This window comes from Passer domesticus, chromosome 8 (assembly GCF_036417665.1).
Source record: "Passer domesticus isolate bPasDom1 chromosome 8, bPasDom1.hap1, whole genome shotgun sequence".
In the NCBI taxonomy this organism is placed as follows: domain Eukaryota; kingdom Metazoa; phylum Chordata; class Aves; order Passeriformes; family Passeridae; genus Passer; species Passer domesticus.
This window is the reverse complement of record NC_087481.1, coordinates 6,464,836-6,488,045: the sequence shown is the minus strand read 5'-3', so window position 1 is coordinate 6,488,045 and position 23,210 is coordinate 6,464,836. Positions and strand designations below refer to the sequence as shown.

General features: G+C 53.7%; 2 protein-coding genes and 1 long non-coding RNA gene across 4 annotated transcripts; 2 read left to right on the top strand and 1 right to left on the bottom strand.

Moving 5' to 3' along the window:
- Window positions 1-7,318: 7,318 nt before the first annotated feature.
- LOC135305643 (olfactory receptor 14C36-like) lies at window positions 7,319-8,355 on the top strand. Its single transcript, XM_064429382.1, has one exon. It carries the CDS (start codon window positions 7,319-7,321, stop codon window positions 8,249-8,251), a length of 933 nt encoding a protein of 310 aa, XP_064285452.1. The 3' UTR covers window positions 8,252-8,355.
- A 1,685-nt stretch (window positions 8,356-10,040) lies between these two features.
- Window positions 10,041-16,552, top strand: LOC135305766 (uncharacterized). Of its 2 annotated transcripts, none has more exons than XR_010366751.1 (3): window positions 10,041-10,169; window positions 12,090-12,423; window positions 14,910-16,552. It is a non-coding gene; the product is annotated as an uncharacterized LOC135305766 (long non-coding RNA). The 2 variants fall into 2 exon arrangements; XR_010366750.1 differs by having other exon boundaries at window positions 12,087-12,423.
- On the bottom strand, window positions 13,689-14,237 carry LOC135305666 (probable inactive protein kinase DDB_G0270444). The gene is made up of 2 exons (XM_064429413.1): window positions 14,091-14,237; window positions 13,689-13,978 (listed from the first exon to the last, which is right to left on the bottom strand). The coding sequence occupies exons 1-2, from the start codon at window positions 14,112-14,114 to the stop codon at window positions 13,769-13,771; spliced, it is 234 nt and encodes a 77-aa protein (XP_064285483.1). The 5' UTR covers window positions 14,115-14,237; the 3' UTR covers window positions 13,689-13,768.
- Window positions 16,553-23,210: the final 6,658 nt, after the last annotated feature.

The following is a 23,210-nucleotide window of genomic DNA, read 5'->3' as shown; positions in this document are numbered from 1 at the left end:
AAGCTACAGCCCACAGGGCGACTTGCTGAGTTTCTCATCTCCTTTGGAGCAGCAAGAGGTTTTATTGTTTAATATTGTTAATTTCTTGCTGGATGGTGAATGCTTTGTCTGTAAAATAAACAACATTTTTCCACTTTTCTCCAAGGAAATCTTTTCCCGAACCAGCTGTGGGAGGAGCTGTTTGAATTTGCTTTCTAGTGGAAACTGCTTTGGAGGTTTTTTCCCAAATTTGCCCTAAACCAGGACAGGGCGGTGGGGAGAGAAGGGAGCCCAAAGTGGCTGGATAGGGTGGAGGCTGGAGATGGGGACCCCAAAACCCCCCAGCATGTTGAAGCAGGATCCTGGAGAAGGGGGATCCCCAGGATCCATGGGATCCCCAGCAGTCCTGAGACAGGGGATGACCGGAACCCCAGAGGGATGAGACTGGAAATGGGACACTCCTGGTGGCTTTTTTTGATTCACTCTTGATTTTTGGAGGTTTTTATGGACATCAGGTGTCCTCTAGAGATAGACTTGGGCGAGAGGAATCCCCGACCAAAGGCATTCACACCTTGTTTTTCCCCAAACCAGGATTTCCCATTCCCAAACCTTGGCCAGATGGAGGAGGAGGCTGCGAGGAAGAGGAAGATGCCCCAGGACACGCAGGCAGGTGGGGAGGAAGTCAGTGCCCCTTTCCCCTCTGTCCTGCTCCATCTCCCAGCCCAGCATGGCCCCCGGCTGCAGGACAAACCCCATTGCGGATGCTGTCCTGCCAGGGATGCACTGGGAAGGAATCTTCTTCCCCTTCCCTCTGGCACAGAGGCAAATCCCGTCCACACCTTGTCCTTCCTCCCACAGACAAGGAGCTGAGGATGGAGACCAGGCAGGACAAATCCCAGGGCAGAACCTCATGGAAGTGGCTGTTCTGAGCAGCTCCACGGGGCAGGAATCCAAGGGGGAGGAAAAGCCCCAGAGATCCCACAGGAGGAGGGGCTGCAAACCCAGCGCAGAGTGCTCTGAGGAGAAAAGACCCACCCTAGGCTGGGAAGGCAGCCAGAGATGCAACCAGAGCTCAGAGATGGTGGTCCACGAGCAGCTTCATGATAGGGAGAGGCTTTACGAGTGCTTGGAGTGTGGGAAGAGAAGCAGATTCAACCTGATCCGCCACCAGAGGATCCACACTGGGGAGAGGCCCTACGAGTGTCCCGAGTGCCAGAAGAGGTCTTGGACCAGTTCCACTTTCCTCCTGCATGAGCGGATTCACTCAGAGGAGAGGCCCTTCCGCTGCCCTGACTGTGGCAAGGGCTTCAAGCACAACTCCACCCTCATCACCCACCAGTGCATCCACACTGGGGAGAGGCCCTACGAGTGTCCCCAGTGTGGGAAGAGTTTCTCAGACCACTCATTCTTTACTCGACACCAATGGAGGCACCGGTAAGGGAAGCCCTGTGAGAGCCACAACTGCAGGAAGAGCTTCATGCACTGCTCCAACTCCATCCCCATCAGAGGACTGGTCAGAGCCCTGATGACCCCCATTCCCAGTGATGCACTGTGGGAATTAGATGGTGTTCCTTTTAATTTGCCTCTAATTATCTTTTGATTTATCTTCCACCTTTTAAAAAACAGAAAATTGGGGTAAAGAATCAACAAATTCATCAAAGGCATCTGTTGTGGTTTGACCAGGAAGTGACTTTCTGGGAAAGTTGTAGTCAAACCAGTCAGTGCCCAGATTTGAAAACTGGCACCAGGTGTGGCCACTGGGGACCTGGATATGCCTCTGAGAACACACAGGGGTTAAAAGCAGAAGATTCCAAGAGGGGTTCTCTCTTTTGTGTCCGGCAGTGAGTTGATCTGACCTCTCCCCTGCCCAGCTGTGTCTGGGTGGGGCAGGGGAGGCCATGCGGCCTGTGGGGAGGGAGGCCAGAGCCCTGCAAGGTGCAGGGTGGAGGAGATCTGGGATATTTGGGCAGCCCCCCCCGGGAGAGAGTGATAGAGACTGTGCTGGCTTGAAATTTGATATCTTGTGCCATCACCATGGCCAGGAGAAAACCGGGGGGCAAGGTGCCTAGCCGCAGGCAGACCATGGCTGAGGTTTTAACCCCTTTGGTACTGAAACAATGGAAGCTGTAAAAACACTGATCCTCCCTAGCTGAGAATTGAGAGGGAACGAAGGATGAGCAAATGAGAAGAAGGTTTGAGTGAATAAAGAAATGCCAGCAGATGAGAAGCGCCGTAGATGGAGGAGATGATGGAGTGGGATTTTGGGCTAGACTTTTCTCTTACATGGCCACGGGACAGAACCAATTTCTTCCTGTAATGTAGAGACTGTACCTTGGGGGAGGCGGTTGGCCAAAAACCAAAAGTGACAAAGCTGTTGTAAGAAGAAATAGAGGGAACAGAGACTGATGAGGAGGGTGTGGTGGAGCCCTCTGCCTTCAGAGGAGAAAGATCTCTGTTTCACAAGGCCCTTCGGCCCCAAAGGGTGAAATAAGGGGGGGACAGGTGTCCCAAATAGTGACAGGCTGCCACTACTTCAAACTGAGTAAAGCATTCTTAAAAAGACCTAAGAAGCAGTTTGGATCCATGGCCGGTGGTGAGAGCACTGGACATGGAAGGAAGATGATCACCACGGCAGATTCTCTCCGGGCGGCTGCCACGTGTGACATGGAAGCACAGGAGGTTCCAACTGTGTTTCCTGGGGAGGCCCATGGTGCAAGAGGGAGACTCCTCTCTCCTGATGAACTGGGGGAGGTTGTGTGAGAGATGATATTGGACTGAGAAGTGAGTGTTAGAGGAGATTGAGTGTTAGAAAGGTAGAAGGAGGAAGAGTGTTTTGGAAGTGTTCCATTGTGGATTGTCGTGTGTAATTTCTTTTTTTCCTTTTTTCCCCTTTTGTCTCTATGTTGTAGATTAATAAAGTGTTGGTTTTTGGGTTTTTTTCTGCTCCATTCCCAAGTTGGAACCTGCTTTGTTCTGTTTCCGAGTCCCATCTCACAGTAACCATTTTGCAAATATACCTTTCATGGGAGCACTAGCATTGTGCCAGGGTCAAACCACCTTTATAGAATTTGTTTCACAGGATTAAGGATGGCAAACCAGAGATATTTATATAAATATCTATTATAGCAGTGATGAGACAAAATGATCTTAATCAGAAATATTTACACCAATATATAAGAGCTATAACATATTATATTGTATAGAGTACTTGGAAGTGATTTCAAAGCAACTGTGTTAAAGCAAAACCAGTTATTTAAGAGAGATTAATGTCACTCCCCAAGACTAATGATTGTGGGCAAATTCCTTTGGCTCAGCCTGGAACAGTGACCTTGAGGGGTGTCCCCATGGTAGGGAGGAATCACCACACCCCCAAGCAGGGAAATGTCAGGAGACGCTGCTGTTAAAATCTGGGACGGGGCTTCTCTAGTCTGAAGTGCTGCCCTGTCAGTCAGATGTGCCCAGGCTGGGCCAGCTCAGCAGCTCTGCAGAAGCTCTCAGTGCTGTCCCTTGGTTGTTCCTTTCTCTGTGAATTATTCCATCCCTGCCACAGCTTCCTCTCCCTCTCAGGATTTTGGGATGGAGAAGTCTGCTTTCAGCATTATTCACCCCAAAAGCAACATGACCCTCCTCCTTCATTTCCCACTGGGGGCTTTGCAAACAGGGCCTGGCTGGAGTTGTTGGAGCCCATTGCAGGCAGAGCCTCCTGCTCCAGCAGGAACTGCCTTTCCTGTGCCATCAGCAGGGCAGGTCCCGCTGCAGGAAAAGCCCCAGGCCAGCCCCAGCACAGGGAAGGGCTCGGGCACAAGGGCAGAGTGCCGTGCTGGGAGCTGTGCCAGGCAGAGCCTGAGGCACCAAAGGCACCTTGGCAGCAGCAGCTGCTTGCAGGCCATGGCCAGAAGCCTCCCTTGGCAGCCCGGCCTGGTGGCCAGCACTGCAGAGCTGCTGCCTCAGGGCTCATTTCTGCCTGGGCTCTGAAAAGCCACTTCTGTTCCAGGAGCCTGCCTGGGAAGCCATTGGCCCCAGCACCTTGGGCAAAAGATATGAATGAGAAAACTCTTCATGCCAGCAGAGACAAGGCAGGGGCAGAGGAAAGGGGAGAGCCAGGCCCAGGGCACAGGGCTGCCATGGTGATGGCTGTGAGGTCACTGCCCCTGCAGCAGCCTGGCTGCCCTCAGCAGTCATCCTGGCCAGAAGCGTTGTGAGGGCACCCAGCACATCAGAGAACCCCCATGACAGGAATACTGTCCTTGGGGATGAGGTTGTTTCACTGGGTCAGGTTGCACAAAGCTCCTGCTCTTGGACAATTCCTGTGATGGGGAATCCAGTTCTCTGGAAAAAAAGTTGCAGTTTTGTGCCACTGCCATCATTGTAAAATATTTCTCCTTCTAACAAATGTAAATCCACTCTCATTCAGTTGAGTGATATTGACTCTTGCCAGGTGGGGCAGCCGGGGGATGACGACAGCCTGCAGGGACGGAGGCGCCTGGCAGGGACACCGTAGGACAGCCTGGGCTGCACAGGGCACAGGGATGGGCAGCAGCTGCAAGGCCCTGACAGAGCCAACTTGGGCAGCACTTTGGCGATGGCTGCTGGCCCTGGGCCTGAGCCAGGAGCAGGAGACAAGTGACCCTTGCAGGCCTGGAGCCTCATTGCCTCCTTGTCCCTGCTCAGCAGCCTGGCAGGGGCTGCCCCATGGTGCTGCCCTTGGCATTGCACATCCCCACATGCCAGAGCCCATCCCGGGAAAAGCCCTGAGCAATGAGGGAGGGACAGGATGTGCCTGGCCAGGGGCTGGGGCTCAGGCCTTGGCCCTTTGCATTCCTGAAACACATCCAGGTTTATTCAGCACCAGAGACACCTTTGCCTTGTTTGTCCCCACCTGTCATCTCTGCCTCCAGTGTTCTGCTCTACCTGGAACCTGGGGACACTTTCTCAGTCTTGTCCCTCAGTGGGACCCATTAAAACTTCAAGAAACTTCAGAGTTTAAATTTAACTTTGAGTTCTGGAGAAGTCTTTGGAAGGCTCTCTCAGGGACTGAGTCTGATGTAAACAACACCCAAGTCCCAAGAGGGTCTTTAAAGTCCTTGTGCTGCGTCTGTGCTGGTAAGCTTTAAAAAAACAGCTCTTCCCAGGACCAGCTCCTCTCCCAGCCCAGCAGGGCTGAGGGCTCTGCCTGCAGGCACTGAGGGGACAGGAGCCAGGCAGAGACAGACTGAAGGCAATCAGGATTGGGAAGACATTGAGTTGAGACTTAACTTGAGGAAAGATCTTCACAGCCCTCCACATGGTGAGTCAGTGGATGCTGGGCCTGGGGGATGTGCCAGGAGGACTCTCCCAATTTCTCTGTGGCAGGGGAGCAGGAGGAGGAGGAGGATGTGCTGCAGAGCAGGGCTGCCCTAGGCACCCTGAGAGGGACAGGGCAGGACGGCTCCTGCTGCCAGGGACGGCTGCAGGGGCTGAAGCTGGGGCTGCAGCCAGGGCTGCCAGGGCTGTCCTGCAGAGCAGGTCCTGCAGCCCTCAGGGCTCTTGGCCAGCCCAGGGGATGTGCCACCTGCCAGGGGCAGCTCTCAGCCTGCCTGGCAGCTCCCCATGGACAGGTCAGGGGAGCTGTGGGGGCAAGGAGTGACTCCTGCCAGGGCAGGTCCTGCTGCAGTGGAGAGGGTGCTGTGTGGGCCAGGGCTGCTCAGAGCTCCAGCTCACGCCCAGCTCATTCCTGAGGGGACTTTTCATGAGCTCATTCAGGGCAGAGCTTTCCTGCTTGGGTCTCTGCTTTCCTGAATCTGTGCTCCCACTTTTCCCTGGCTCAGCTTGGTGGCAAGGGAAGCTCAGTTGTGCAGGGCAGAACAGGGGCTGAGGCTCTTAAACCATCACCCTGAGTTTTCCTGGGAACCTCAGCAAGTGCCTCCCCCCTCCCCAGCCTCCAGGCCCATCCAGCATCACCTTTCCAAGGTGCCCAGGCTGGGGGAGCTGTTCTTTAATCCCTGCAGTCCTGAGCAGCTGCAGGGCAGAGCTGGCCCAGGGGCTGGGCTGGGCTCTGGCAGCTCTGGCAGGGAAGGAGCCCGGGGCCACAGGAGCAGCTCGGGCTGGGACAGCTCCAGCAGCAGAGCCGTGGGCAGGGAGGGAGGGAGGCAGTGCTGAGGGAAGCCCTGCTGCAGGGCAGATATGGCACTGCCAGCCCTGCCCTGCAGGGCAGACACTGCCCTGAGCAGCACAGCTCTTCTGTCCCCTCCCAGCCAGCACAGCCCTCAGCCCGGGGCTCGGGGCCCTCAGTCCCTGCTGGGCTGGCAGAGCAGCAGCAGAGATGAAGGGCATCTCTCCTGCCATGTGTCCATTCCTGCTGACAGGGCCTGAGGGCCACTGCCCTGCCCTGGTGCTGCCTGGCAGAGACTGGGCAGGGAAAGGCTTTTCCTCAGGCCCGGCTTTCTCTCTCCTTGCCTTGCCCAGGTGCTCCTGGCGTTGCTGAGGGTCTCTCTGGGATGGCAGTTCCAGCTGCAGGGTCAGGCCCAGCCCTTGGGCTCCTCCTGTGCAGGCTGAGCTCAGCACTGGGGTGTCCCAGCTCCCCGTGCCCGGGGAGCTCTGGGCAGGGCAGGCTGGGAGGCTGGCAATGAGTAAACTCTCCTCAGGCAGTGCCATGGACAGGACCCTTGGTGTGTCCTTGGGATGCCATGCAAGCTGTGAGCTGCCTCCAGGGGACACTGGGGGACAGGAGTGTCCTTGGCCAGAGTGGGGCTGAGACTCTGAGAAAGGCTGAGCCAGTTTGCTCTGCTGTGGGTCCCTCTGCTCTCAGCTGTGTCAGGCTGATTTCCAGGGGAGCACAGGGACTCCCCTGGATCTCAAAAGGGCAGCTGGGGACAGATGGGGTGACAGAGCAGCTCCCCTCACCCTTCACTGAGTTAAAGCCACTGCTCTTACATTGCTCAGTTCTCTCTGATCTCCCTGGGCACAGCAGGAAACCCTCTCAAACTGCCTTTGGCTGCCACTGTTCCTTAGCCCTGGGACAGTAGGTGCTGCAGAGCTCCTCTGCCTCAGGAGCAGTTTGGGCTGATGAAATCCAAGCCCAGGACTGGCCCCTGTCCCCGTTCCCATAACCCCACAGCTGCAGAGCAGAGCTGACCCCTCGGTGTCCATGGGCAGAGCTCCCACTCATCACAGCAACAGGGCCAGATCCCAGCAGAGCTCCAGACAGGGCAGAAGGAAGGGCTATGAGAAAAGGAAAATTGAGTGGCACAGAGCAGCAGGGGCAGGGCTGGGAGAAGGGGCTTGAACATTGCTCAGGAAAGTCTCCCCAGACTTGTCACTGTCTCCTCCTTGAACAGCTCCACATGTCCATCCCCAGCAAATGTCCAACAGCAGCTCCATCAGCCACTTCCTCCTGCTGGCATTGGCAGACACGCGGCAGCTGCAGCTCCTGCACTTCTGCCTCTTGCTGGGCATCTCCCTGGCTGCCCTCCTGGGCAACGGCCTCATCATCAGCGCCGTAGCCTGCGGCCACCACCTGCACACGCCCATGTTCTTCTTCCTGCTCAACCTGGCCCTCAGCGACCTGGGCTCCATCTGCACCACTGTCCCCAAAGCCATGCACAATTCCCTCTGGGACACCAGGAACATCTCCTACACAGGATGTGCTGCACAGCTATTTATTTTAGTGTTTTTCATTTCAGCAGAGTTTTCTCTCCTGACCATCATGTGCTACGACCGCTACGTGTCCATCTGCAAACCCCTGCACTACGGGACCCTCCTGGGCAGCAGAGCTTGTGCCCACATGGCAGCAGCTGCCTGGGCCAGTGCCTTTCTCACTGCTCTCATGCACACGGCCAATACATTTTCCCTGCCCCTGTGCCATGGCAATGGCCTGGGCCAGTTCTTCTGTGAAATCCCTCAGATCCTCAAGCTCTCCTGCTCCAAATCCTACCTCAGGAAAGTTGGGCTTCTTGTGCTCGGTGGTCTTCTATATTTTGGTGGGTTTGTGTTCATTGTTTTCTCCTATGTGCAGATCTTCAGGGCTGTGCTGAGGATCCCCACTGGGCAGGGACGGCACAAAGCCTTTTCCACCTGCCTCCCTCATCTGGCTGTGGTCTCTCTGTTTATCAGCTCTGGCACATTTGCCTACCTGAAACCGCCCTCCATCTCTTCCCCATCCCTGGATCTGTCAGTGTCAGTTCTGTACTCGGTGGTGCCTCCAGCCCTGAACCCCCTCATCTACAGCCTGAGGAACCAGGAGCTCAAGGGTACCCTGAGGAAAATAATGACTGTATCTTTTCAGAATCAATAACCTATCTTTTTTTCTGCTCAGAACCTTCAGAATGTAATCTCAACAATGTTGACCATTTTTTTTCCTATTTGTCCATTTCTTCATTGGAACTTTTCCTTACTATTTTTCTGGTGCTATAATATTTTTATAAATTACTGGAGTACTACTCAGCATTTTTAGATGAACATCTGCTTTTCTTTTGCAACACAAAGACTTTCAGGAGGTTTGTTTCTTATGCATTTCAATAAAAATAAGTGATTTCCCTGACTTGTGTGTCCAAGGCATTTCCTCAGCCCTTCTCTGGCTCTGCAGGGGCAGTGCCTATGAGCAGAGGTGGAGGGAAGGGGCTCCCAGCACAGCAGCACGGCCAGGGACAATGGCCCTGCCTCTTTCCACATCTGCTCCTCCCAGCTCCACACTCCCCTTCCCAGCCCTGCTGTGGGGGCAAGGCCGGAGTGCTCTGGCAGCTTGGTCACTGTCCTGCTGCGTGTCCGTGCTGTGCCCTCAGGCAGGGACAGGCCATGGGCACTGCTGGGACACAGCTGGGCTCCAGCACAGCAGCTCCACCAGCAAAGGGCAACTCCTGAGGGCAGGGCAGGAAGGCTTTGCTCCCCTCCAGAGTCACTCTCAGGACTCTCAAGAGGCTCCTTGTGTTCCTTGTTCTCCCAGGGCTCAGTGGGATGAGATCAGGGTCTCACTGGGGCCTCCAGGGGACTCAGGTCTGGGTCAGGTTTTGCTTGTGGGTGGCCAGTGCCCATCAGATGGGGAATGGTCTGTGCTGAACCTTCCTGGGGCTCTGCAGCTTGTGCCAGGGCTGATGGCAGGGCAAGGTTTGTCTGGAGGGCCTTGGGAGCTGCCAGGAGAGCACAGGGGACCTGCAGGGACAGTGTGTGCCAGGGAGCAGCAGGGAGTGGAGCTCACTGGGCACAGGCCTGGCCAGGCTGGGCTCACCCCGAGACCGAGGACTGAATGTCTGCTGTGAGCCAGGAGAGCTCTGCAGCCCAGGGACACAGCAGGCCCAGGGAAAGGAGTCTGGGCACTGCCTGCTCTGACCCTCAGGGAACTCCCCCAGGAGGATCCAGGGCAGCCCCAATCCCCTCTGGCAGCCCTGGCACAAGGCAGGCACCTCTGAGCCCCCTCCATGCCCCGCAGAGCCTGTGTGGGAGGGGGTCAGTGCAGGGAGCACCATCAGCTGCCTCTGTGTGCCAGGCTGAGCAGCAGAGCCCAGCAGAGGCAGCCCAGGGCCCCGGGCAGCACAGCCCCCATGCTCTGCAGAGCAGCAGCCCCAGCTCGGGGCTCTGGGCAGCAGGGCAGGGGCTGCAGCAATGGCTGCTGGGGCCAGCACAGACGTGTTCCCCTGGGAAAGGCTCTGGGGGCAGCTGGCATGGGCCAGGAGCAGAGCAGGAGCCCGTGGGTGTGCAGAGGAGCCCTGGCAAGAGGCTGGCCTGTCCCTGGGCCAGCAGGAGCTGCCTGAGGAGCCCCGGGGCCAACTCTGCTGGGCTGGGCAGCGGGGCTGGGCCTGGGGCTGCACGAGCTGCCCGAGCTGAGCATCTGCTGAGCATTCCAGACCCAGAGTGGCTGTCCCTGACCTCCAGTGCCTCCAGTTCCTGCTGCAGGGCCAGATCTGACTCTGCTGCTTGGCTGGGCTGGGGCAGGGAAAGGCTGAACTGGGCAGTGCCAGGGAGAGGAAAATGATGGACCCCTGTCCGCACGAGTTCCCACAGTGTCAGAATGGGCTCCATGGTTCCATGAGGCCCCACCAGTTCACAATGGTCCCTTGGTTTCGTTAAGCCCCACCGGGTCACAATGTCACAGGAGGCCCTGCAGTGTGACAAGGGCCCCTTGGTTCTATGGAGCCCACAGGGTCAGTTTTGCCAGTGGGCAGGGTCAGCACCAAAGACACAGACAGCAACTGAAGGAATTGTCTCATTTATATAAGGTAAATCTGCAAAAATTACAAAAGTAAAGCACATAATTATTAAAAAATAATTACAATAGGAGCAGCTCAGCAATGCACTCAGTCATCACCACCAAAGATCAAAGATTGCCTGCAGTGATTAAGAAAGATCCAATACCAGTTCCCCTCAGGCTTTACCATCCCCCAGATCCACACAGCAGCTGGGGGAAGCTGTCCCAGCCAAGGGCTGCAGAGCCACTCCTGGACACTGGGAATCCCTGCAGGTGCCTCCAGCCACAGGTGAGGCTCCAACCTCGCTGGGAGAGGGCCAAGCTCTGACAGTGCTGAATGAACAAACTGACAGCACTTCTAGTGCAGGAACATCTGGTTTCGTCCTCCTCTTGAGTTCCTCCCAAACCCTGGCCAGGGCCCAAGGAGGAACCAAGGGAGGTGACTTTGACCATTCAGCCTCAAACAAGGCCAGATGGGGCCTTTTCTGATTTCTAAATACAGAAAGGTAAATCCATATTTCACCAATGATCACATACAGAGATCATACTCCTAATAATTATTCATTAATGAGCAGATACAAAGATAACCTTTGTTTGGAAGGTTCATCTAGAGGTCAGCTTGGCCCAGGGCCTGCTGTTCAGGCCTCACTCAGGGCCTGGTGTTGAGGACGCAGGACTTCAATCATTACTTTAACCTGCAGATGAACTACAACCTTCTTAACAATTCTTTCAACAACACAGTTTAGATTTAGGAATTAGGCATAAAGGCATTGCCTCTTGTTTTTCAATTAAGTGCTGTTCAAATTCATTACTCAGAGATATAATTCGTATTTCTTATAAAACAACCTTAAATAGTTGTTATTCTCTGTTATTTTATCAAATGTCCCTTTTTTTTTTGAGACTGTGTCTCTTTCTAGACAAGTCTCAGTACCCCATTTCCAGCACAAGGTGTCACAACAACTCTAACATGGAATCATAACACACCAAGTGCTCACACTGCAATGATGACACACTGCCACAAATTCATTTCAGAGCAGCCTCCAATTTGGCAGCCATGAAGCCTATACCAGCAAGAAAAATTTTCTTCTTGCTGCCACTCTTCTACTGCCTTTTCTGTCAAGGTGATTCCTGATTGTTGGCCTTCAAACGCAGCACTGATAGCAGTGCAACATTCATGTCCCATAAGAGCCCAGGTTCCTCCCTTGTTGAGATGAACTCTCTGTGTGTAGAGACACAAGGCTTGGCTCCATGTTTCTCAGAAAGCTGATTTATTATCTTATGATATATTAAAATACTACATTAAAACTATACTAAAAGAAGAGAGAGAAAAGATCATCGGAAGGCTACAAAGAAAAAGAATAGAATAGAATGCATAACAAAATCTTGTGACTGCTCACAGCCTCGACACAGGTGGCTGTGAATGGTCATCAAGTGAAAACAATCCACATGGACCAATGGAAGATGCACCTGTTGCATTCCACAGCAGCAGATAGTTATTGTTTACATTTCTTTCCTGAGGCCCTCAGCTCTCAGGAGGGGAAAAATCCTAGCAAAGGATTTTTCATGAAATATCATAGCTACAAACAGGCTCAGCACAGAGGTGGCTGTTGCAGGTGCCCAGGTTTGGAGGGAAGGCTGCAGCTCCTGGGGGTGTGTTGGTGTGGGGCCATAAGGTTTGTGCTGGGTCCCTGGAGCAGTGGGAACACCCCACTGGGAGATGCACATCAGGAAATGGGTGCAGAAAGGGCCTGAAGTGTGACCAGCTTTGGTGAAGGGTTCCATAGGAAATAATATTTGTACTGAAATTTCGGACAATTTGAGGCTCCTTCTCATATCCTGTCCTCGACGAACATTCCCCCTTTGCAAGAGCTTGGGGAATCCTGAGCTCACACAATGAAAATCCCTGATCATTATATCTTTTTTCTCTTTTCTGATGTTGTCATCCCAGCAGGAGTCAGAGGAAGAGAATATGTGTGACCTGCCTGGCTTTAACGTTGTGCCAGGAGCAATGCCACGGGGAAGCTGGTCAGAGGAGTATCTGAGAAGTGTGTGGTACATCAGTGATGTCCTACTACTGATCTTTGCACAGAGATGAAAAAGTATCAGTTTGCATGGCCTGAATGTCTGGCTCTGGACATTCTGCATTGCACAAGGTGTGCTGAGCTCATCTGGCTCTGAAATATCATCTCTGCACCTTAGCCAGGAACAGCATCAGAGTTCTGAACAGATTCATCAAAATCAGTCAAAAGCCAGAAGCAAACCTTGGAAATACACATCAGTGGCAGGTGAGGAGACCAAAAGCTTCCATTCTTGTTCTTGCAGAATGCATTCAGCAATAAAAAAAATCCTCTATCTTGGCATTAAAATACTTTAGTTTCAGCTCTGCCCCAGACTATCAGTGTCAAGTATTTCTCTGGGTGGTTGGGGGTAGGTTCTCCCCCTGTAGCTCTCTGCAGGTTGGTGCTAATTCAAGATGTTCCCTCAGGTTCAGATGTTTTGCTGCCTAAGCAGAGTGTGCAGAACAGGGATTACAAGCACTGATATTTGCTGTGCTAGAAAGTGCAAGGGACACATTTGTGCCAGTGAAGATCATACCTTGAACTAGGAGGAGCAATTCTTGTGCTCACCAGAGTCCGGGGACAGAGAGGGCTTCCAAAGGAAATCTTGGTCCATGTGGGGCTGAGGCTCCCTCCAGGCTGGCTCCAGCCCCTCAGGGTGCCCAGGAGCAGGGCTTGCCCACAGCCCAGTGCTCCCTCCTTAGCCCTGGGGCTGCCCAGGGAAGAGCCATGGCTGAGGCTCTGCAGGAGCACACAGGCTCAGCCCTGCTCCAACATGGGATCCATGGGCCAGGGCACACTGGGCTTTGCCCCTACAGCTCCCAAGTGTGCCCAGAGAAACTGCAAGGAGAGGCTCACCTCTGTCAGTGGGACCCCTCTGTGCACAGGGACCCCCACTCCTGGGGTGGCTGTGCCAGGGACCTCCAGCCCTGGGAACCTGGAGCAAGTGGAAAGCACAACTTTGCAAAATGCTGCCTGTGCCTGAAGGAAATGCAAGGAGAACTGGGGTGTGAAAAGTAAAATTTGTTTATTACAGAAGAACAGCAGCAAAAATACAGAAGATATTTACGTTGTAAGGACATTTGTAACAACAATCAATAGAACATATATACATAAGAACCTATCTAACAAAAAATATATGAAACATATTTACAGAAGACAAAAAGCCCTAAAACCTATATCCTAATGACAACATCAAAGTGTAAAACGTATGTACAAAAAGGTGGCATAGCTCTCCATGATGTCCATAGGTCCTGGAAGAAAAGCAAATGCCACGGTCACTCCAGTCAGGCACAGAGGGCTCCTGCATGTGCCTCCAGGCTGGCACAGCTGGCCCAGCAGCAGGACTCTGCCACCAGAACTGAGCCTGGCTGTCTCTGGCATGGAGCTTGTGTGGAGCAAAGCAGGCACAGGACCGGCTGTGGGTGGCCACCAGAATCCAGTGCCCTGGGTACAATGTCCCTGAGCAGGGAGCACCCAGCCCAGCCCCAGCCTGGCAGCAGGAGACCCACTCTGCCTGTCCTGCTGCTGGCATTGCTCTTCATGCCAAGATCATGGCCTCTTCCTCACCTTTTTAATCAATATCCATGTCCTCAGTGGACTCTTCCATATCCACGTCCATCTCTTCTTCCTCAGTCACATCCACCTCCATCTCTTCCTCTCCAGGGTTTTCTCCGTCTATTTCCATCTCCTCCTCCATATCAATCTTTGTATCCACCTCCATCTCCTCCTCCATATCAATCTTTATATCTACCTCCATCTCCTCCTCTCTGTCTGGGACAGCCTGCAGAGGTAGCAAAACCTCAGAGTAGGGTACCTGTCCCACTCTATCCCCACAGAGCTCCAGCCCACCCGGGCAGGTGGGGGATGTCCACCTCCATGGAATGGCACCATACCTTCCTCAGAACAAAGGGGAGCATCCTGCAGGGGTGGATGATGAAATCCAGGAACTCAGGAGCTGTCAGGAATGATGGGGGTATCGGGGGGATAAGAAGAGTGAAAGGCGAGGGCAGGAGCAAGGTGCAGAGCGTGCGAACACAGCGGCCAAGGCTTGTGTTGTGCCCTTTGCTGGGCGCTGGACGTTCCAGCTGGAGCGTGGGCTGTGACATCACAGTTCCCAGGCTCCATCTGGAGTGGACAGTGGAGACCATGAAATGATGGAGTCCATGAACGGTTGGGCTTGCAAGGGAGCCTGAAGAACAACATCTTGTTCCCAGCTGAGCAGTCTTCCCCCAGAGCGTGCTGCTCAGAGCCATGTTCCCAAGGATGGGGCATGCACAGCCTCTGTGCACAGCCTGGGCCAGTGCCCCACCACCCCCAGTGGAAAAGAGCAGCTTCCTTAGATGCAGCTTCAATCAACCTGCTGCAGTTGAAAGCCATCCCCCCTTGTCCTGTCAGCACAGGCCCTGCTGAACACTCTGTCCCCTTCTTTCCTGCGGGACCCTTCCAGTCCTGCACAGCCACAGTGAGGCCGCCCAGTGTCTCCTCTCTCCAGGCTGAGCATCCCCAGCCCCACTTGCCCGGCAGTCAGTCACATCAGGGCGAGTCAAGGCTGAAGCGTAGCAAATAGCATCAGGAACTGAGAGATGCAAGCTTTAGACCCAGGTTTGCCTCTAAATGTACAAAACTAATAACAGTGGAGGGGAAGATGGTGGGACACTGGTTCTGTTCTAACTGGTGATTTATTTTTCTTCTTTTCTGTCATGCTGACCCAGGTTTTTCTGTTTGGAAGGAAGCTTGGCACAATGTCCATTGTCTTCTCCATTCGTGAAAGACCAAGCGGAGTCTGGGCAGGCTGATATGCAGAGCAAAACCTGAAAATATACTAGTGATCCTGAGCCTGGGCGATGCAGCTAAACCCAGCCAAAAGCAATTTCTGGAAAGCTGATCCTGGTTTACATTGTCTTGAGTTTGGCTTTGCCAACTTCACCAGTCATTTATGAAAAAGCAAACAAAACTCAAACCAAATCAGACAAAAACCCAGTCAATCAAACAAACAAACCCATGCAGCAAACCAATCAAACAAATAGATAAAAAACGCCAAATAAAACCAAGGGAAATGAGGAGTTAGTGTTAGTTGTGAGGATAGCACAGCAGGCAAATGGCTGCTTGCCACAGGATCACCATCAAAAGCCACATAGAACAGCTGCTCCAAAATATACCCAACAGGAGAAAAAGAAAAAGTGATCCATGGCAACTTTGGGGGCAGATCCACATTCAGGTGAAGGATGAGCACGCAGTGGTACAGATCCAGCCTTGCCCACCCTCCAGGCTGCTGTTTGCTCCTGATGAAAGATTCTTGCAGGACTCTGGCCCCTCTCAGTGCAGTGTCAGTCATTCCCAGAGCTCTCAGCTGAGCCACTGGCATTTCCAGAGTGACATCCAATGGGATACCCTTTTCGGTTTGTCTCCTAATGCCATAGGGGTCCTAAACAGTATATGCCATCCCATTTTTGTTCCGTTGATATTGACTGCTTGGTTTTATTTTGTCAGCAGTTCTATTCATTATGAATTGGAATATGATGAAGAAACTAAGGAAGTTAGCACCTATAATTAGTGCACATAGCTTAACTGATGCGGCAGCTCATTTAATGCTTGCTAGGAAAGAACTAGAAAGATTTAATGAACAAAATTGGTAAAAAAAGAAATGGGGGATTTGTAATAAGTAGTAATACATTTGTTCATTAATTAAATCAATAGCTAAATAACTATACAATATAAAACAATAGTTAAATAGCCAAAAAAACGTCTTGTGCAGATACATATGGTTGCTGGTTTACTATAGTGCTTTGGGAATTTCATTGTAAAGTTATGCCTTGTGAAAGGAAAGTAATGAGAAGCAGCTGTAATAACAATCCTTAAACTTGCTAGAATTGCTTAGCTTGCAGAAAGTGTATAGTACTAGTAAGAATTGCTTAGCTTGCAGAAAAGTGTATAGTGTTCTGTATAGATATGCCTTATAAGGCATAAGTTCACTCAGCGTTCACAAAGAGGAAGACTAAGGGGGACTAAGCCTTCATCCCACGACCACCAGAAGGCAGAAAAAGACCCCCTAGCAACTGAATGAGCAAGTGCAGAAGACAGATCACGTCATCCCTAAACCCGGAGAAGAAGGCAATAAAAGGTGGACTCAGGGGATAGGAATTTTGTGAGCCAAAGTGGAGCGGAGACTCCGGGCCGCCCAGCGCTGTCCTTGCTTATTCTTGCTTGCAAAAATAATAATTATTTGATCCTTAAATTCAGTGGACTTGTTTATCACACTGCCCAGACCCTAAACTGCCCCAAATGTGCCCCAGAAATGTCTCCAGGGACCCCAGAGTGGCCCCTTTTACCCTGTGCGTGAAAATAATAAAAAAATATGTCAAAAGATCTAAAAATAGCACTAATTAGCATTAAGAAGGAGAAATAAATGGCCAGTAGTGGTCAATGATTTAATGAAAGGAATTGTTTTATTTAAAACCAATGGCAAATAATTTTTTGATTGCTAAAAATGTATTCAATTTTTCACATAAATATCAAAGGTAATAGAAATATACAGTAATACTAATATAAATTTTAAAACTATAATTATAATTTTATAAATTAATCAATTTTATTTATTTTAAAAATGCATACTTTTTTATGTTTTGGGATGTCAGTCCCAGGTGGGCCATGTCAGACATGGTGAGGCTGGGGTGAGGAGCAGGTTGTCCAAAATGGGTCAGCGTGCAAGGGGCTTGTTCCTCTCCATGCCCAGATCTCCTGGGGAGACATTCAGCATCGAGATCACCTGGGGAATCGTTCTTTCACCTCTTTTCTGAACTGAAAAATAAAAACCCACAAACGTGATTAAAACCAAACATCATGCCATCAGTGCACTTTGAAATCTCCCTCCTTAACAGAACTCCAGACTGACTCCAAGCAGCCTCACAAGCCCTGGAGGCTTGGAGGAAAATTGAAGGAAGAGAAAGAGTCCCCCAGGGCTTTCTGTATTTTAATCAGCCCCATGGTGGATTTGGGGCTGGGTCCAGGAGACTCAGGCACTGAGAGAAGGATGAAGAAGCTGCTCAAGGAGTCAGAAGCAAAACTCCAAGTGCCTTGGAGCATGGCTGGGCCCCAGTGAGGGCAGGGAGTGCCAAAGGCTCCCCGGGAATGGTGAGAGCAGATCCTTGAGGCCAGGAGTGCAGGGAGCCCAAGGCTCTGGGCAGGGAACTGCAATGCTGAGCAAGGCCTGGGCTGGCTGGGGGAAGCAGAAAGGCCAAGCCCTGAGCCCAGCCTGGGCCAGCAGGGTCTGTCCCTCACGGGTGGCTCGGGGCTCTCTGTGGGGCAGGGGGATGTGAGGGGCAGCAAGGACAAATGCCATCAACCTGCAGCCCCTGCCAGCCTGGCCAGGGAGGCCGAGGGAGAGCCAAAGTGCAGCCCCTGCCAGGAAAGTTCCTGCTGTGGGGCCTCCAGAGGCGCTGCGCGAGCCCAGGGCACAAAGGCCTGGGTGCCTGTGGCCCTGCCAGCCCTGCCCAGCCCTCGGCCATCTGTCCTGCAGGCTGTGCCCCCTGTGCGTGCTGCTCCTGTGTCCTGGCCGGCTGCACTCGCCCCTCTCGCTGTGCCCCAGCATTTCTCAGCCAGCGTTTCTGTGCCCTCCCTGGGCTCCCTGCACCCAGCGCTGCCGGCTCCTGGCACACAGAGCCGGCCATGGCCCAGCCTCACGCTGCCACACCTCGAGCACCACAATTCCACCCTGGCAGGGACTTTGCTTTCTCCTCAGCTCCAGCCTGAACCTTCCAAGCTGCACTTTGGGGATGTTTCCTGCAATTCCCACTCCCAAGGAAAGCTCTGTCTCCTGCTGTTCATGAACAGAGAAGGGCTGGTGGGAGAAGTGCTGGTCAGAGGCTGTTTAGGGCACAGTGAACCATGAAAATATTGAGTTTTAAAATATTCCATGAAAGGAGGAGGGGCATCAATAAATCTTCTACACTGGACTTTTAAGGGCAGACTTTGGCCTATTGAGGATGCAGATTTGGGGAGTACTAAATCATGTACTGATTCTTTTAAGGGAAACAGCCCTTAAAAACAAAGGGTTTCAGGAAGGATGGACACACTTCAGTAAAGAAACCTTGATGGAGCAAGAGTAGGCTGTTCCTTTTTGCAGAAAGATGACCCAGAGGAAGAAATGACTGGCTTGGCCGGGCATGGAGCTTTTGCAGGAATTTAGGGGTTAAAAAGAGGGTGCATCACCTTTGGACATAGAGGCAGGTAAATCAAGAAATTTTTAAGGATGTTGTTAGGTTCTGCAGATAGAAAATTAGAGAGGTGAAAGCTCAGTTACGACTTAACTTGGATACTTCTGTGAAGGATAATAAAAATGTTTTTATAAGTACATTAATGGAAAAAAGAGGGCTAAGGACAATCTGTATTTCTTATTGTGGGGGATATGGTTAAAAAAGATGAGGAAAAGGGTGAGGTACTTCACCCCTTCTTTGCCTCAGTTTTCAACAATAAGACAGGCCATCCTCAGGACAAATGTTCTCCTGAGCTGGTAGATGGGCACAGGGAGCAGAACAGCCCCTGGAATCCAGGAGGAAGCAGCTGGGGAGCTGCTGAGCCACGCAGGTGCTCACAGGTGTCTCTGGGAGCAGATGGCTTCCATCGTAGGGGGATGAGAGAGCTGGTGGATGATCTCCCCAAGTTGCTCTCCATCATTTACCATCAGTCCTGGATCAGCAGGGAGGTCCCAGAGGAGTGGAGGTGCCAATGTGAGCCCATCCCCAAGAAGAGCTGGAAGGAGGATCTGGGGAGCTCCAGGCCTGTCAGCCTTACCTGGGTGCCTGGCAAGGTTATGGAACAGATCACCGTGAGTGCCATCACAGGGCACCCACAGGATGGCCGAGGCATCAGAGCCAGCCAGCGTGGATTTCAGTATCTGCATTGTTGGTCTGGCTGAGGGGAGTGAGTCCAGCATCAGCAAATTTGCAGATAACACCAAGCTGGGTGTGAGTGTGGATGCGCTGGAGGAGAGGAGGGCTCTGCACAGGGCCCTGGGCAGGCTGGATCCAGGGCCCAAATCCAACAAGGTGAGGTTAAACAAGACCAAGTGCCGGGTCCTGCACTTTGGCCACAACATCCCCTGCAGCACTACAGGCTGGTGACAGAGTGGCTGGAGAGCAGCCAGGCAGAAAAGGACTTGAGGGATCAGCACCTGCTCTGCTGCTCCTTCCCGTCTCCCCCAGGGCCCTTGCAGAGCCCCAGCCATGCTGTTTGCCCCCATCCTGCCCACAGCCAGCCTGGGGCTGCTCACCCTGGGGCTTTTCTGTGCTGGGCATTGGCCTGGCCGTGTTCTTGAGAGAGCCTGGGTAAGGAGCCTGGAGCCCCCAGGGCCTGGCCTGAGGCGTCAGCGCTGCCCCAGCAGTGCCCATGGCCTGTCCCTGCTGCAGCCCCGGCACTGCCACCCCCAGGACTGTGCCCGGCCCCGAGAGCACTCAGGCCCTGCAGCAACACCAGGGCCACCAGGCAGCGGGGCAGGGCCACGGCAGCAGCACTGGCAACACCAAGTGCTGCTGCTGCTGCTGGGCACAGCTGCTGTGCCAGCACTGATCTGCCCCAGCTCTGCACACAGACATTGCTGCTGCAGCTCCAGAGAAGGCAACAAAAGGGCATCCCTGAAGAAAACTCTGCTGGGAAATTCTTAATTCATCTAAAGCCACTGAGTGCACAGCTCCTCATTGTCACAGTCTGCGGCCACGGTGAATGTGGAGAGAAACAAAGTCAGAAATGGCAGAAACAATCATCTAGCTTTAGGGAGAATATTAAAAAAAAAAAAAAAAAGACAGGGAAATCAAAGAACCAAACCAACAGAACTATCAAAAATTAATTTTATTACAAGTGATTTGCAGAAATTGGCAATCAGTTTAATGCTTCCTAAGATGTCCAGTCATCAGTCTCCACACTGCAGCCTTGAGCTCCTGGTTCCTCAGGCTGTAGATGAGGGGATTCAGGGCTGGAGGCACCAGCAAATACAGAACTGACACCAACAGATCCAGGCATGGGGCGGAAATGGAGGAGGGTTTCAGGCAGGCAAATACTGCAGTACTGAGAAATGCATTTCTCCTGCATTTTTCCTTTACAGATTCTTTCAGTCATCTCCTGAGAGGTACAGTTTTTTCTGGTGCTTTTCATGAATTGATTGTACTCTTGATTTAGATGGAGACTGTAGAATTGATTTCAGATGTAGAAGAATCTGAAGTGAGCACAGAAACAAACTCCCTCTGTCAGCCCATTTTCATCTTCTAGATCACTTTCAAGATGTCCTTGGGGGTGTTGGAATGATGATCACACAGCTCTCCACTTCTGGCTGCAGGCTCTGCAGATTGTTTCTCTGCATTCAGTCAGGCTTGCATTCCCCAGGAGTTCTTGGTAGCCTGTCATGTTTTCTTAGGGTAGAACAGTAACAATGAAAACCTTACCAATGGCACAACTGCCCAGCCCACAAGGAAAAGAGAAGAACAAGCTGCCAAATTCTTCAAATATTTGTCCTGCTTTGCTGCAAGTGTGCTGCACACACAGTGTGGAAAGCCAAGAGAAGCTGCAGTTGGTGGCACATCTTGTGATAGAAGCTGCACCTCATTCTTCAGGAAAGGTTCTTGGAAAAAGCATACAGGACTGAGGAGAAGTTTCTGGAAAAACTGAAAGTGCTTTTAAGAAATTAAATGAAAATTGAAACAATTCAAGACGTTTTTCTCAATTTATTTTTATGCTCCCCTTTTCCATCTTGCACTAGTTGTCCATCCCATTAATTCCAAACAGATCTCACCTCTAAGATCCATGAGTTGGCAAGTTTTAGACATTTTAAGATACCATGACCTACACACAGTTTGGCTTCCCCTGTTTTTCTTGGAAAGCAATGTTGGAGAGGTAAGTGCAGTGCTTGGGTCAGGTACAAATTCTGCATTCAGGGATTGCGCTCTGAGAGTGTTCGACCCTCAGCAGGGACAATGCACAGCAGGGACCGAGGGGATTCCTGAGCCACTGTGCAGGAGTCCAGACTCTGGCTCTTGGCTGAACTCGGCAAAGTTCCCGTGTTTGCAGAGGCTCAGGGGCTGCCCTCCGGGAACGTGGGGCTCGAGGCGGGGCAAGCGGGCAACGGACAAACGGACACCGGGGACAAACGGCCCCGGAGCTTCAGTTGCAGCAGCGGCAGCGGCAGCGGCAGCGGCAGCAGCGGCAGCAGCGGCAGCAGCGGCAGCAGCGACAGCGAGACAAGAAACTTTAGATTCCCTTCTCCTCTCCCTCTCCCGCTGTCCCGTACCTCTCCCGCTCTCCCTTTCCCGGTCTCCCCTCCTCTCCCCGCCTCCCTCTCCCCGTGCCGGGCCGGGCCATGCCCCCGGCCCGCCCCCGGCCCCGGGCGGGGCTGCCCCGTGCCCGCCCCCGGCCGTCCCGCCGCCGCCTGGCCTCAGCCCGGCTCTGGCCGTGCTGGCGGTGGCGCTGCTGGGCGGGGATCAGTGCCTGGGGCTGGGGTGGCATCGCCGGCTTTTGGCTCCGCCTGGCCCGAGCCCGAGCCCGAGCCCGGCCCCGACCCCGGCCCCGGCCCCGGCCCCGACCCCCGCCCCGGCCCCGGCTCCTCCCGGGGCCCGCGGAGGACACACGCGCCCCCGCCGCTCCCGCCGCCTCCGCTGCGGCTTGCCCGGCCCGAGCTCCGCCGCTCGGCAGCGCGGCCCCTGGCCCCGAGCCGCCGCTGTCTTGTTCCAGAGAGCGAACGCCGGGGCATGGCCGGGCCGGGGCGGGTGAGGGGCGCTCGGGGGCCGTTGCTGGCCCCGGGCTGAGCGCTGACAGCCGCGTCCCGCCCGCAGGGAAGGCACAGCAGCGCCTGAAGGAGCGGTACCGGCTGGGCTCGCTGCTGGGCCGGGGCGGATTCGGCAGCGTCTTCGCAGCAACGCGGCTCTCAGACGGCGCCCCGGTGAGCGGCGGGGCCGGCGGCGGGCGCAGGAGGAGGGGGTGGAGGAGGAGGAGCAGGGCGGAGGAGGCAGGAGGAGGATGGCACTGGGCAGGGTGGACAGCGAGCTGAGCCCTGTTCTGCACTTGCCTTGCAGGTGGCCATCAAAAGGGTGCCACGGTACTGCGTCCATCACTGGGGTGAGCTGGTGAGTGAGCGAGGTGCTGTGCTGGGCAGGGATGAGCTGAGGCCCGGCAGGGTAGGGGCTGCCAGGACGCCTCGAGGGAGAGCGGGCATGGGGCCAGCGCAGGGCGCAGAGCATCCCGGGCTGGCTGAGGGCTTCCTGACTCCCAGCACGGCATCAGCCCCACTGACGGCATTTTGCTCCTCCCGCAGCCCAACGGCACCAGCGCGCCCCTGGAGATCGTGCTGCTGGTCAAGGTGTCCAGTGGCTTCTCCGGCGTGGTCCAACTGCTGGAGTGGGTTGAGCTCCCCAACGACATCTTGATGGTGCTGGAGCGCCCGGAGCACTGTCAGGACCTGCACCATTTCATTCAGGCACGGGGCTTCCTGTCCGAGGGGGTGGCGCGGCAGCTGTTCCGGCAGGTGCTGGAGGCCGTGCGGCACTGCACCAGCTGCGGGGTCCTGCACAGGGATATCAAGCCAGCGAACATCCTCGTTGACCTGGCCACCGGGCAAGCCAAACTGATTGATTTCGGCTGTGGCACCTACCTGCAAGAGACAGCCTACATTCGCTTTGCAGGTGAGCCTACACAGGGGTGTGCTCCTGGTTCTGGTATCTCATGGCCCAGCATCTCAGGGCCCAAGCTGGGTGTGGCAGCGGGGATTCTCCCTTTTGCTGCCCTTCATGGCCCTGAGATTTCAGCTGAGTTGGGTTTGAGCAGGGCTGGGTGGGGAGCCAGCTTCCAGTCCTGCTGGCAGCCTTTGCCCACCACTCTGCCCAGGATTGGGGCTGGGGCAGCCAGCCCAACAAAAACACCCGTAGGTGAGGGTAGCAGAGATGGGGGGGCCTGGAACCTGTGCCCCAGCCAGTTTGGTGTGCAGGTGAGAAGGGCTTAGGCTGCTCCACTCACCTGGTTTGTTCTGGGTTTGT